This window comes from Nilaparvata lugens, unplaced genomic scaffold (assembly GCF_014356525.2).
Source record: "Nilaparvata lugens isolate BPH unplaced genomic scaffold, ASM1435652v1 scaffold6964, whole genome shotgun sequence".
Classification (NCBI taxonomy): domain Eukaryota; kingdom Metazoa; phylum Arthropoda; class Insecta; order Hemiptera; family Delphacidae; genus Nilaparvata; species Nilaparvata lugens.
This window is the reverse complement of record NW_024092714.1, coordinates 215-13,536: the sequence shown is the minus strand read 5'-3', so window position 1 is coordinate 13,536 and position 13,322 is coordinate 215. Positions and strand designations below refer to the sequence as shown.

Sequence of the window (13,322 nt, the reverse complement as noted above, 5' to 3'; positions counted from 1 at the left end):
AGAATGTCATAGTTTTACGAGAGTCAAATTCGAATAAAAATTGAGTCCAATTACCAAGAAAATACAATATTGGTGGACGTGTTGGAAGCTAAATTTAATAAAACTGGTCCCAGAACTATAGACCTAAACTCAAGAATTGTTTTATCAAAATACCTTGGTTTTATCAAAATACGTTTGTTTATAAAATTTGTAATGTTCGATGACAAGAATAAAGATTATTGATTATTTAGGTTACTGTTAACGGTTGACTGTAAATGTTGATGTAAACTTTTTATAAATTCAATATTACTGTCATTGACTGTTAGCCCTTACGGGTTGGAGGAATATCAAAAATAGAGAACTATTTGACTCTGAACATTATAATATCTGTTATATTACAGTTCACTGAAAAATTATTAATTGGATTGTCATCATAATAAAACATTGTTAGAAATTAATACAAATTACTACTTACACCTAATGTTTGAAACTAATAAGATGGTGAGTCAAAATTGCACAAAAATGTGATGTCAATTACTTTCTCAAGTTACTATTATTACTCAACTTTTGTTGTTTGTAAATAATTACTTTTATCATCTTAAATCCGATTGAACAAAAACGATTTTAATAAAACATAAAACAACACCCTAAGGCGGTTTCCGAGCTCTGGATTTAGCTAAGTTTTAGACTTTAACAGCGGATTCAGAAAATTGGTTTTCGTAGTCGCAGTTTTTATTTTCTCATTTCTATAATTGGAAACGTTTTCCTTGACGAAATCAAACATTCCTAAATAATTCAAAATAGCTGAAGATAACACTATTTTTCATTTTAATTGTGTTCAATTTTCTAGTTTTTTGAAATTAATTCAAACGTGACTTTGACAATGACTACGAATACGCTCCGTTTCGGTAGCCATTTTTCTTACTCCAGCTGTTTTAAAGTCTAGAACTTGGCCAAATCCCGAGCTCGGAAACCGGACCTAATTGGCATAGGAATATGAATTTTATAATAAAACGTTACAAGGTTTATAACATAAAATTGGTACTTTATGTTATTGGAGATTGTGTTAAGTATTGGAATCTTGTGTCGAGTAATGAACTCATGATGGTTATGAATATATGAAAATAATACACAGAATAAAATGAAAAAAAATTGTGGAAACTGTTCTGAACAGGATTAAAAAAGAAATTAAGTTACGTCGCAGACTCACAATCTTATTAGTAATGTGAATAATCACATTTACATACAAACCTGCCTAAATTTTAAGTTAATGCTATAAGAAAGCATCAAATGTTAGTCCTTCGCTAGTGTTGACGCCCAATCCTTGCAATAGTTGAAGTTGCGATTACGTCGCGTATACGCGGACAGACGTAGATCTCGCAATGGCCGAAGAAACGCAACGTCGGCAAATAGTCCGAGTGAATCATGGAATGTGAACAGCGTACCATCAACGGTACAGCTGTCTTAAGGTTGTTGTCCGATTTCCAACGTTTACTGGGACACCTGTTGGAAATAAATCAATGTCATTAGCATTCTAATATGAAATCATCTAATATGAAATGAAATTTATTTTCCATGAAAAATAATACAGAAGGAAAAATTAGCTTATGCAGTTCAGTTTATTCATATTCATATTAAAATTTACAAATTACAAAAAGTACGAAGGAGTGAGTCAATTTCGTTGGCCAACGAACTTGATTTGTATAATGGTTTCAAGAATAGATGGACATTCTTTTCGAATAGATCGAAATTTGAAGTCGATTGGTTAAAGCGTTCGTTAGTTATTGTACAACATACGAAAGAAAATCAAGTATAAACTGTAACTTCACCCGCAATAATGAAATCCACAGTTACAATACAAGGCAATCAGCCTCCTTATCAGTGGCTTCGGATATTAATACCATTTTCAAGAAAATGACTTGAAAATGGCATTAAATGTCCGAAACATGTGACAAAATAATTTAAAATGGTACTGAGATTATATTAAAAGTAACCCTAAAGAAAAATGACAGTGATTCCTTGTCTTTGATTCAACCCAGGCCTTGCACATCAAGCATAGTATATATTTCTATATACTATTATTGCTTGCACATAGGTACTTTTGACTGACTGCGTTTTAAAAAACATATATTTTATGTGATTGTTATATAATTAAAGTATTTTATCAATGTGATTGTGATATGTGTTGAGAACCTTCCCAAGGTTGCTCTTTTTTTACTCATCCTCTGTCTGATTAATGATTAGGATGCAATTATAAATTGAATTGAACTTTGCTACACTCTTTCTAAAAATGATCCCATAAACCTAACAATTCAATAACAGTTTATAGACAATATTTAAGTACTAATACTAGTACCGAAAAAGTGCAATTTTAACGTACATCTCTAAAATGTGTAAATTCTTACATTTTGTTCCTGATCTTATTTCCTATTTTTTAGACTCAGTTTCTTGGACACGTATTGAATATAATGGACCATTAAACTTTAAACCTACAGATTTAATGGTTCATTAGATTTAATAAGTTTTCTAGAAACTGGGTCTTAACCAAATATATATTTATATCATGCATAACCTACATTTACACTAGTATATTTTTCAAAATTAGGGGAAGGAATAGTTTGGGGCTGTGCTCGCTCAAATCATTGTTATGAATTTAAATGAATAAATGACGTATTCATAGATATTACATAGAATTACTAGTACTTTTCTATTTTCTTTGAGAACGACTATAGTCAAGTTAGTGTAAACCTTACAGTCCGTGAAATATTACTTTCAACACAACTCTCACTTGAAGACAGAGAGGTCCGATACTCTATCCTTCACTACCTAACAGCATTCTCCCTACTTTTGTGTCAGCATCCAATTGTGCACAGCATGCTTACTCCTCTCCACTACTTTGTCTACTGTGCAACGAGAAACTGATTTCCCTCTTCATGTTAAAAGTAATATCTCACGGACTATATTCATTTATTCATTTATTAGAACAGTCACAAACACGATATTTGGAAAGAGAAACATGCAATTGCCCAAAACTTCTTCAATTCCTTGATTTTGGCACATAAATAGTCCAAAGTGAGGTTAAGTTTAAAATTTCAGTTTTCACCAAAGATTAACACTCAGAGAATACGTATTCGAGATATGACTGATGAATTTTGAATTTCGGAGGGTTGATAAGAGCCGGAAATAACACTAAACAATCCGAAAGTTTCAATAATATTGAAATAAACTTGAAAATTTTGAGCAGAAAAATTAAAATCACTATCACTGATTATTTATTCAGCAGAATATAGTTTGCAGCATTGCTCTTATGGAGTACAGCGCTGCCAAGTTTCACAGAATCCAGAGAGCCTGTGAGCTAATTGTGTGCGAGATAGAGCGAAAAAGAGAGCGTAGGCATTTTTGATAGAATCAGCTAAAAACGGCAAGGGTAAGCTCCCATTGTTATATTGAAATAACATCAGCCATAAGTTCCCGTGTTTCAATCTAGGTTTGCACTGACTATAGTCGTTTCAAAGAAAATAAAAAGTACTTGTAATTCTATGGAATATCTATGAATAAGTATTTATCATTTAAATTTAAAGAATTATTTGAGCTAGCACAGCCCTTGACTATTTATACCGATTTTTGAAAATTATACTAGTGTAAATGTAGGTTATGCATAATATAAAAATATATATTTGGTTAAGAACCGCTTTCTATAGTAAGGTCCACGTTATAATGGCGGTGTTTGATCAGCAATGGTATTGCTATCCTTCTATCATTCAACAAAGAGGGTGTAGCGCTATTCCTCGCTTTGATCTCAATTTCAATTTCAATTATTTATTATTAAAAACACACACATAACAAGACAAAACAAAATTACAAAGAATTTGAAACAAATAAAACACAATAAAATGTTACAAATATAAAAAACCATGGGCTTTGTGGTTGGGTGTGTTGGAGAAGAGAAAAAAAGAGAGGAAGATACCTAGCCAACTATGGTTTCCCATGTAAGGCCGGCAAAGAAGAGAAGGAAGTAATGAGGGAAAAAGGAAGGGAGAAATGGGGGGAAGGAAAAAAACAGAGGAATAGGTACTCAAAATAAAGGTAAGCGAGTCCACTGAAAAAAAAAAAAAAACAATGCTGGAGCAGAAATCTCGAGTCATATATCTAAATGGAAGAAGAAATTACTGTATGTCCAGTTTTTTATATCCAGTTTAATTTTTCCGCTGATCTTATTGTCCATGAGAAAGTGATTTGGAATGAGGTTATTATTTTAGTACCTATGTAAATTAACTGCCTCCTTATACATTCAATATTAGTGTTATAGGTTACATATTGTTAGCAGTGGCCTTAGATTATAATAATTAAGTGTAGAGTTTATTGTGAGAGGAAAATCGGATCTATATTTTATCAAGTACTCAATTACGGTTTTTATGTATAATTGACGTATAGTCATGACCTCAAAATCACTAAAAAAACCATATCCGTTGGATAGAGCCTGGGTTTGCTTAATATAGTTTTAATTATCAGTTTTTGTGCTACAAATAATTCAGCATATGACAGTTGAAACAGCCTCCCCAAACAACTATGCCATACTGCAGAATTGACTTGACTAGAGCATGATACATCATTTTCAGGTGGTTCTTATTAAGAATTCTGTTAACTTGGTAAAATTAAAAGATAAATATCTAATTTTTCTACATATGTATTTAATATGAACATCCCATTTAAGGTTTTCATCAATTATGATTCCCAAGTACTTAGTATTATTGACTTTTTAATGGTGGGACAATCACAATTACCCAAGTTTAAATTGCACTGAGAATGGAGTCTCAAATCTTGATTCTCGTTGGCTGTCTACTCTATTGCAGAGAAAGTTATGTAATTCGTTTTTCATATTTAAACTCAAGGTATTCTTATCTAACCACTTCTTGATTAAAAGCATATTATTTTCAGCTATGGTATGAACTTCATTCCATGAATTACCGTGAAAAATAGCTGCAGTATCATCTGCAAAGGATATCACAGTTGAGTTTAGAAGTCTTAAATTAAAAAGTCATTACATAGAGTATGAAAAGGATGGGAGAAAGTACAGTACCTTGAGGAAGACCATAAGAAGTTAAGTTAGTTACACTAGATTGATCATTTATGGTTAGGGACTGGGTTCTATTACTCAGATAGCTTTTGAACAATTTAAGCGAGACTCCTCTGAAACCATAGGACTCCAGTTTATTGAACAAAGTATTATGAGGTATTGTATCAAAAGCTTTGGTATATCCAGGAAGACTGCAATAGTTTTCTTATTGGAGTTTATTTTATCAGATAAAGTATTGACGAATTTTATTAGAGCGTCAGATGTACTTTTACCATTTTGGAAACCGAATTGGTTCTTGTTGATTATTTTGTTAAGATTCAAGAAAGAAACAACTCTTGACTTTATAAGTTTCTCCATTATTTTAGCAAGGTTGCTGATAAGACTAATCGGTCTATAATTACAGGGATTAGTCGGGTCACCTTGTTTGAATAGAGGTTTTATTTTGGCTGACTTGAGGTGCTCAGGAAAATATCCCTCCTCAAAGCATCTATTAAAAATGAAAAGAGAGAGGTTGAGATATAAATTGGCTATTTTCTTCAGCGTAATATTACCTAGACCATCAATACCAGGACTGCAGTTGTTCTTTAGATTTTTAATAGTTGCCTCAACTTCAACTGGGCACGTGGTCTCATAAAAAACGTGTTATCGATCTGTATTTCAGGAAATCGATCACCAGTATTATCAGGGATATTGATAGTTTGAGCTTGTAATTTACCCACATTTGTGAAATAATTGTTGAGGGATTGAGCATCAAGTTCAGTACTTTTGTCGTTGATACTGGCCTCACCTATAACTTCGTTTATGCACTTCCACAACACTTCATGCTGTTGTTATTACAATTTCAATTTTCCCTTTATAGTAGACTTCCTTTGCATGATTTAGATCTTATTCAAACCATTACGATAAACTTTATATTCATTCTTAATATATTGTTTGAGGATGTCTGAGTCTAGATGCATTGGCCCGCGTGATTAGATCTGTGGCAGATCGTCTTTTAACATGTAGAATTCGGGTATTTATCTCCTATCATGTGTCAAACTATTATTATTATTTTAAAGTAATTCTAGCAATAAAATTGTCAAGTAGAATTATTGAAATAATAAATTAATTTATTTATCAATAATAATTCGTGATTAATAATGAAAAGAAAATCTAACCTGACCATCGGACCTGACACAGGTAGCGACATGCCTGATGAGATCGTCGACCAAGTAGTTGGTGAGTTGTCCGCCAGATATCGCGGCTGCTTCTGTCAGTGCAGTACTGTCGCTACACACGCACCGTTGCGGCCGCGGGCAAGGGTCGCATGACCACCCAGAATCGCGCGACTGAGTCGCTAGCAGATCGCTGATCAACAGCGAGTCGCTGCGTCGTGCAAGCGATTTCAGACTGGCGATCATTTCTGATTTACTGACTTTATTCCTAGTTGAGTCGTCAGATGTGACGTTGTCTTTAGTTGTGATGTCACACTTAATTTTGATGTCATCCTTGGTGTTATTTCTATGCGTGATGACTTCTTCTTCAGTTGTGATGATGTCTTCTCGAGCTGTGATGTCACTCATAATGTTGATTCCATCCTTAATTGTGACATCACTTCTGGGTGTCAAAAATGTCGTCTTTCGTCACAGCGCTAGGCCACCTAGCTCGATCAATGAACTTGGGCCATTTTGCTATTTCCTGATGAAGAAAAAATTGAAAATAATTTTTAGACAAGTAACAACCATCTATTGCACTATAAAATTAAAGCATAAAGAATATCTAGAGTCAATATCTGGCAGTCAATTTTTGAGAGTTTTACAATAGAGAAAGTAATATAGGAAGCATATCCCATAGGTCGTTCATTTTCCAAATTTCAAGCCATTTTTTTTTTCTAGATTCATCATAGAGAAGAGATAGCATAAGAAGATATCATAGATAGCATAGAAGAAGACATGGTGTAGGTCGTTTACTATCGACTACTGTCTGTTATTACTGTTTTGGCCGGGTGAGAGTGTGTGAAAGGCACAGTAGTCAAAAAGTCCCTCTTTGATTAAAGTAACAATGTTTTAGCAAAGAGGAAAGATAGCATAAGTTGTATTTGAACTGATTGTTTCAATAAAGCCATGATCAAAGAAAAAGGTAGAAGCAGAATCTTTATTTTAAACAATCAATCTTAACATTAAATACAGAAGCTGATCATCATGGAATAATGCAATTGAATAAGGTGAGTTCTTTATAGTTTTTTAATAGTCAGAATAAATAAATTTATATAATTTTATTGAAATCCTTGAAATTAATGGAAACATTAATTTGCACACATGAATTGAGCAACCGAAAAAACAGTCTTTATTTACAAATTTATAGAATATGAAGAATAAATTACTTTCACATGAGAAACCTCCACGAAAAACATAGGAACTACCGGTATATACAAAAATGTAGTAGATTTATCGAACGAAGCATTTGCGCTTCTGCATGTACAGAGTGGGGCAGAGCCAATTGAAGAGTTTGGAAGGGTTATAAATAATGAACAGTACAACTAAAATGGCGGCCATCAGCAGCTATACACTGATCTAGCCGAGCCGATTTTAAAAATTTTCAAACGCATTTTGACACACTGCGATGGTAAGGCCTGAATCTCTAATCTGAAGAGAACAAAACCTATTGGTGGGTGAGTACAGCTTTGAGACGTGAAAGACTTCACCTACCTGGGAGTTAATATAACAGCGGACAGTGAGAGATGAAAGAAATACAGAAGCGGCTCAATACGGGGAACAAAACATTCTTCTCTATGCTGCAGATATTCAAGTCTAGAAGCGTCCATAGAAATTAAAGGCTAGATTATATAAGTCCATAATACGTACAGTGTCACGTATGGAAGCGAAGTTTGGACATTAACATCAAAGGCAGCAGGCAATTTAGACGCTGGGAAAGGAAAATGCTGCGTAGAATATGGACCTGTGTGTGATGAGGGTGTCTGGCGAATAAGAAAAACAACGAATTAGCTGCACTCTATAAGAGCCACCCCTGTCCATATATGTCAGACTGAAACGTTTAAGATGGGCAGGGCATGTGGAGCGGATGCCTGACACTCGCGCCCCCAGGAAAATATATATGGGACAGCCAGGAGGCAAGAGACCGGTGGGGAAGCCAAGACTGAGATGGGCGGATGGTATTTCCAAGGATGCAGCAGAACTCCTTCGCATCAGGAACTGGAGAAGAAGGCAAGAGATCGTGACGAATGGAGGCGCAGAATTGAGGAGGCCAGGGCTCGATTTGGGCTGTAGCGCCATCGAAGAAGAAGAAGAATCTCTAATCTGATCTTCTCCTTCAGTTCTTCCAAGGTGTGTGGGCGTTGGTTGAAAACTTTATCTTCAAGGTGACCCCATAGGAAAAAATCGCATACACTTAAATCGGGTGAGCGTGCTGTGGGTGCCGTGCGTGCCCACGGGCGGCCTATCTGACTGAGGGGAGACGCGAGGTGGAAGTGTATGCGATTTTTTTTCTAAAGGGCTACCTTTAAGATAACGTTTTCAAACATCGCCCACACACCTTGGATGAATTGAAGGAGAAAATCAGACTAGAGATCCAGACCTTACCAATCGCAGTGTGCCAAAATGCGTTTGAAAACTTTAAAAATCGGCTACATCAGTTTATATCTGCTGACGGCCGCAATTCAAGTGATATAATTTTCAAAAATTAACAATAAAAACTACATTTTTCACCGAATTGAATGAAGTAAAGCATTTATTCTAAATTGTACAGTTCATTATTTATAACCCTCCCAAACTGTCAGTTGGCTCTGCCCCACTCTGTATGAAAGTAAGACTTATATACATTGTCTCACAATCTACCAGTTCTCAATGCTTGATATCCACGCTGAATCACGAACTTGATTATTCAGTTCTGTCTATGACAAAGATGTTAAGTGACTACTGTGAATCAGTCTTTATTCACTCTCACACACGCATGTTTGTTTAAATTGACTCTCGGCTCCCAGAACAGACTATAACGAACAAACTGACATTTCATATGGAATGAATACACAAGAAAATAATCAATCAAGTAACCATATCAAATTTTAAGAACGTTGAACTCCTGTAACGTACAGAAAGAGATGGTTGTAAACAACCATAAGAAGCTCCCAATCCCTAACGATCATAAAACTAATCTAAACGTATTAGGCCGGTTGCAGACGAACCACAAACGCAGCGTATATGGAATGCATTGGCAGGCAAGGCAGTGCACTGATACTTCCACATGACGTTGCGCGCTGTAGTAGCAATTATTTTCCTTGCGATTGTGGTACCACTGGTTTGAACACCACGCTTCCCCTAGCTTCTGTACCACAATCGCACTACTGAGCGTTTTCTCAAATGTAGTGTGAAAGACTCTCTGTGTTAGTTGTATTGTTCTGTGGTATGTCGGTCCCACATCCCACATGCATAGTGGTTCGTCTGCAACCTGCTTATTCATTATATGAATTACATCTACCGTATTTACAAATAAGATCAGATCCAATATACAAAAAGATGTGGGAGAAGATAATTACCTCACAGGACTGCGCTAATACTAATTGCACGAGACTTTTGCGGATATCGTTATTGCTCCAATTGGCCAACAGCTCAGCATGAACATCATCCAAATGTATTCCTTCGGCCATTGCTATCATCTGTAGCCAAGACGCTGTCAACACACGAAATGAGGATACAATATTTATTTATTCAATGATACACAAAATGCAAATAATTTAAATGCTCATCTATTTTCTATCCATGACAAACTGCGAGTTAATGATTCGTTTTTGAACTATTATGAGACTGTAGTGACGTCATAATAGTTCGAAAACGAATCACTTGAGACTGTAGTGTCGTCATAATAGTTCGAAAACGAATCACTTGAGACTGTAGTGTCGTCATAATAGTTCGAAAACGAATCATTTAAAATGATTGGGCAGGACTAACAGGCACAGCAGCCCAAAATTATCAGATAATTCAAATCGGAAGGAAAAGTATTAAGTTTGGATCCACATCTCTTGAGGTGGATCTTCATTTATACGTAATGATTTGACGACTTTGAAAGAATACTCCAGGCTCTTATGGTAGCGCTCATACGTTCGCAGAATGCAAACATTTGAATATTCACATAAGAGCCTGGAGTATTGAATGAAAAAGACTGAGAAATTGGCAAAAACAACTGATTTATGATAATATTAGAAAGACGGTTTCGAACCGTTACTACACCATTGTCAATCTCTGATAAACTGACAACAATTTCTCAGTCTTTTTCATCCAATATGAATAATTACCACAATATCAACTTCTCAACTACACAAAAAGCCTGGAGTATTCTTCCAAAGTCGTCGAATCATTACACATAAATTAAATCTAATCAAATCAAATCTTTAGTTGTCCCAAAAAAACTAATTACAATGACAAAAATGGTTATAAGAGAAAAAAGTAAAATACAAAATAAAATGAAAAAATAAAAATACCATTAAATAGGATAATACAAAAAACGAGAACTCCTGCAAGATTCAAGGAACCTGAGCGCAGAGGCCAAGCGCAGAGGCCCACCCTTGATGTGATAAAAAGTAAAAGAATATTACTGAGGCCCGATTTCACCAAAACGAAAACTTGTTTGAGCAACAGTTAATTCTAAAACAAAAAATCATATAACAGAACAGATTTGAATTCATCTTACTGGACACAACTGCAGCTCATACTAATTTTCGTATTTGGCGAATCGGGCCTTAGCGATACCAAATGACACGCCAATTAAACTAAACTTTATAACATACTAATTTCAACAATCTGTCACGATATCAGTAAACGATCATCTCTTATTGTGGTAAAACTCAAGTAAAGAAATCGACAAAGTGATACCATAGGAAACGATAGCATAAGTAGATATCCCATGGTATAGGGCGTTCATGTCGCAACTTTTACTGTTATCCCAAGCCGATATTTCACGTAGTTCTTTCTTATGCAGCTGTGTGACACTGGTAGTCTCTCAAATTGTGCCGTTCATACACCATCACCCCAACAAAACAGTAAAAATTGACAATAATCGACAGTAATCGGCTTGAAATAACAGTAAAAGTTGCGACATAAATTCCCTATACCATGGGATATCTACTTACGCTATTGTTTCTCTATGGTGATACTAAGTGCGGTATGCACAGTGCCAGTTTGAACTAAATTTCATCTCAAACTGGATTAAATCTATATCAAATATAATTGTTTATTATGTGAATCAAATTGAGTTTAAGCCAACAGCTGATTGAATCAGTTTAAGCTTTCACTATGCAAACGGCCCTTAATGTGATAAATAAATTACAAATCAACTACATGAAACCTACCCTACAACCAAAAAAGTTGATGATATCTGTACAAACCTAAATTGCTTGAAGAGGGTCGTTGGAACTCCAGCATTAGATCGGATGGTCTGACGAATTTGGAAAAGTGTTGAGGCTTCTTGTTGTTGACAGTGAATACCATTGGACGTTTCGAGGTTAGGGATAGAGCGGCTATTGCAGAGATAAAACCTTCGTCAAAACCTTCAAAAAGTAAGTCCGCCTGGAATTACAAGATTAATCAATTAATCAATTAATCAATAAAACACTTACTCATACTTGTACCGTTTGACAAAATAAGTAGATCATTTCAAGCGAATAAAATGTGTAATTTGATATTTTAAAATATTTTTTGTACCGTATATTCTTGATGTTTTCGGTCATTTACATCTTTCTTATTTCATAATTGATGAAAATTCGACTGAGTCACTTTCAATGTAGTAGAACCGTTCCATAATGAAAGAAAAAACCCACATATGTGTCGAATTCTACACAGTTTTATTCGGTACAAGAACATGGTTTCGTGACCACTCAGGTCGCATTTTCAAGCTGAAAATAAACAATGATGTGGACATACCAGCACGAAACAGCTTGAAAATGTGACCTGAGTGGTCACGAACCCATGGTCCTGTACCGAATAAACTGTGTAGAATTTGACAACATATGTGTGTTTTATTTCAAAATTGATAGTATATACATTTTTGTAAAATATTTAAGAAATGATAATAAGTTAGTCACACACCTCCATTATGGACAATGATCAAAATTGGGAAACTTTTATATATATATATATATATATATATCTATATATATATATATATATGTATTTAGTTTCTATTTTTCATAGAACTAACAGTTTATTCAACGCTTGTTTTGTCCGATGCTCCTGTATGCGGACGTGACCTTTCTCTTAGGCCATTGCATACAGTAATGACTTATTTCTGCATGTTGTATATGTATTATAATCTTTGTAACTTGTGAATCTCTATCTTGAGTTGCTGTCCACTGTTATTTATTGTTTCTCTAGTAGAGTAGTCTTTTGTGTATTTTTCGTTCGCAGTGTAGCTCTAGTAGAGTAAGCCATTAGCTGTATTGTTTTTTGTTTTTTTTTGCTTCTTTGTTTTGTTTTTTTCTCATTGTATTTCTAAGTGGAGCAGAATGATAATACTGCATGCTTAGTTTTCTATTACTCTTAATTTTCACATGTTTGTATTTTTTTTTCACGCAGTCAAATTTTATTATTATTATATTATTATATGTTGTTTCTTATTCTAATTTTTCTGTATTGATTTCATGAATAAATATAAATTCAAACAAATGTTATGATTCATTGTATAAAATAAGAAGTTGACTGATAAGCTGAATACGTTCAACTTGGGTAATTTATCAGCAATGATGAAAGACATTTTATAGAATATTGTTGAAGTGAGCCAATAGTTGCAAAGCCCTTAGATAGACCCGCATGTTATACAAGCGCTAATGCTGCTGCGTTCACGCGGCGTTGGCAACGCTGAACCAAGTAATGGAAGTACCATTGCCTAGTTAGCTAAAAACGCCGCGGCATAGGCGCTCGTATAACATGGGCCTTACTAAAACATAAACACGGGAAAATATCCATACTTACGTCTTCGACTAGAATTAAAGATCTCTTCTTAGAAGAACCATCACTTTTTACTGGTTTATTCTTGGTTTTCTTTTTCTTCACTTTTCGACCTGAAAATTGATAGATGAATGCATTGATCTAGGTATAACAAACAAGTAAAAATATAAAATTATTATTTATTGAAAGCAGATAGTGTAAGTTAATTACAATATAAGTAGTAGTGAAAGTTTATTGGATGACCTTGGATACAAGGCATTTTAAACTGCTTTATCTGGGTTCTTTTGTTTTTCTGATACACAAGAAAGGTCATTTAATTTATGAGTTACAAT

At 34.6% G+C, this 13,322-nt stretch overlaps 2 protein-coding genes across 2 annotated transcripts; both read right to left on the bottom strand.

Annotated features, from left to right (window-relative positions):
* Window positions 1-1,361: 1,361 nt before the first annotated feature.
* LOC120356518 lies at window positions 1,362-6,637 on the bottom strand. Its single transcript, XM_039445458.1, has 2 exons — window positions 6,214-6,637; window positions 1,362-1,482 (listed from the first exon to the last, which is right to left on the bottom strand). The coding sequence occupies exons 1-2, from the start codon at window positions 6,616-6,618 to the stop codon at window positions 1,471-1,473; spliced, it is 417 nt and encodes a 138-aa protein (XP_039301392.1). The 5' UTR covers window positions 6,619-6,637; the 3' UTR covers window positions 1,362-1,470.
* Window positions 6,638-6,646: 9 nt separating this feature from the next.
* On the bottom strand, window positions 6,647-13,103 carry LOC120356519 (ATPase family AAA domain-containing protein 5-like; the record flags this gene model as incomplete). The annotated part of the gene is made up of 4 exons (XM_039445459.1): window positions 6,647-6,733; window positions 9,588-9,721; window positions 11,433-11,613; window positions 13,015-13,103. Coding segments are annotated over 4 exons (491 nt in total), but the record flags the coding sequence as incomplete, so codon positions are not given.
* Between the last annotated feature and the right edge of the window lie 219 nt (window positions 13,104-13,322).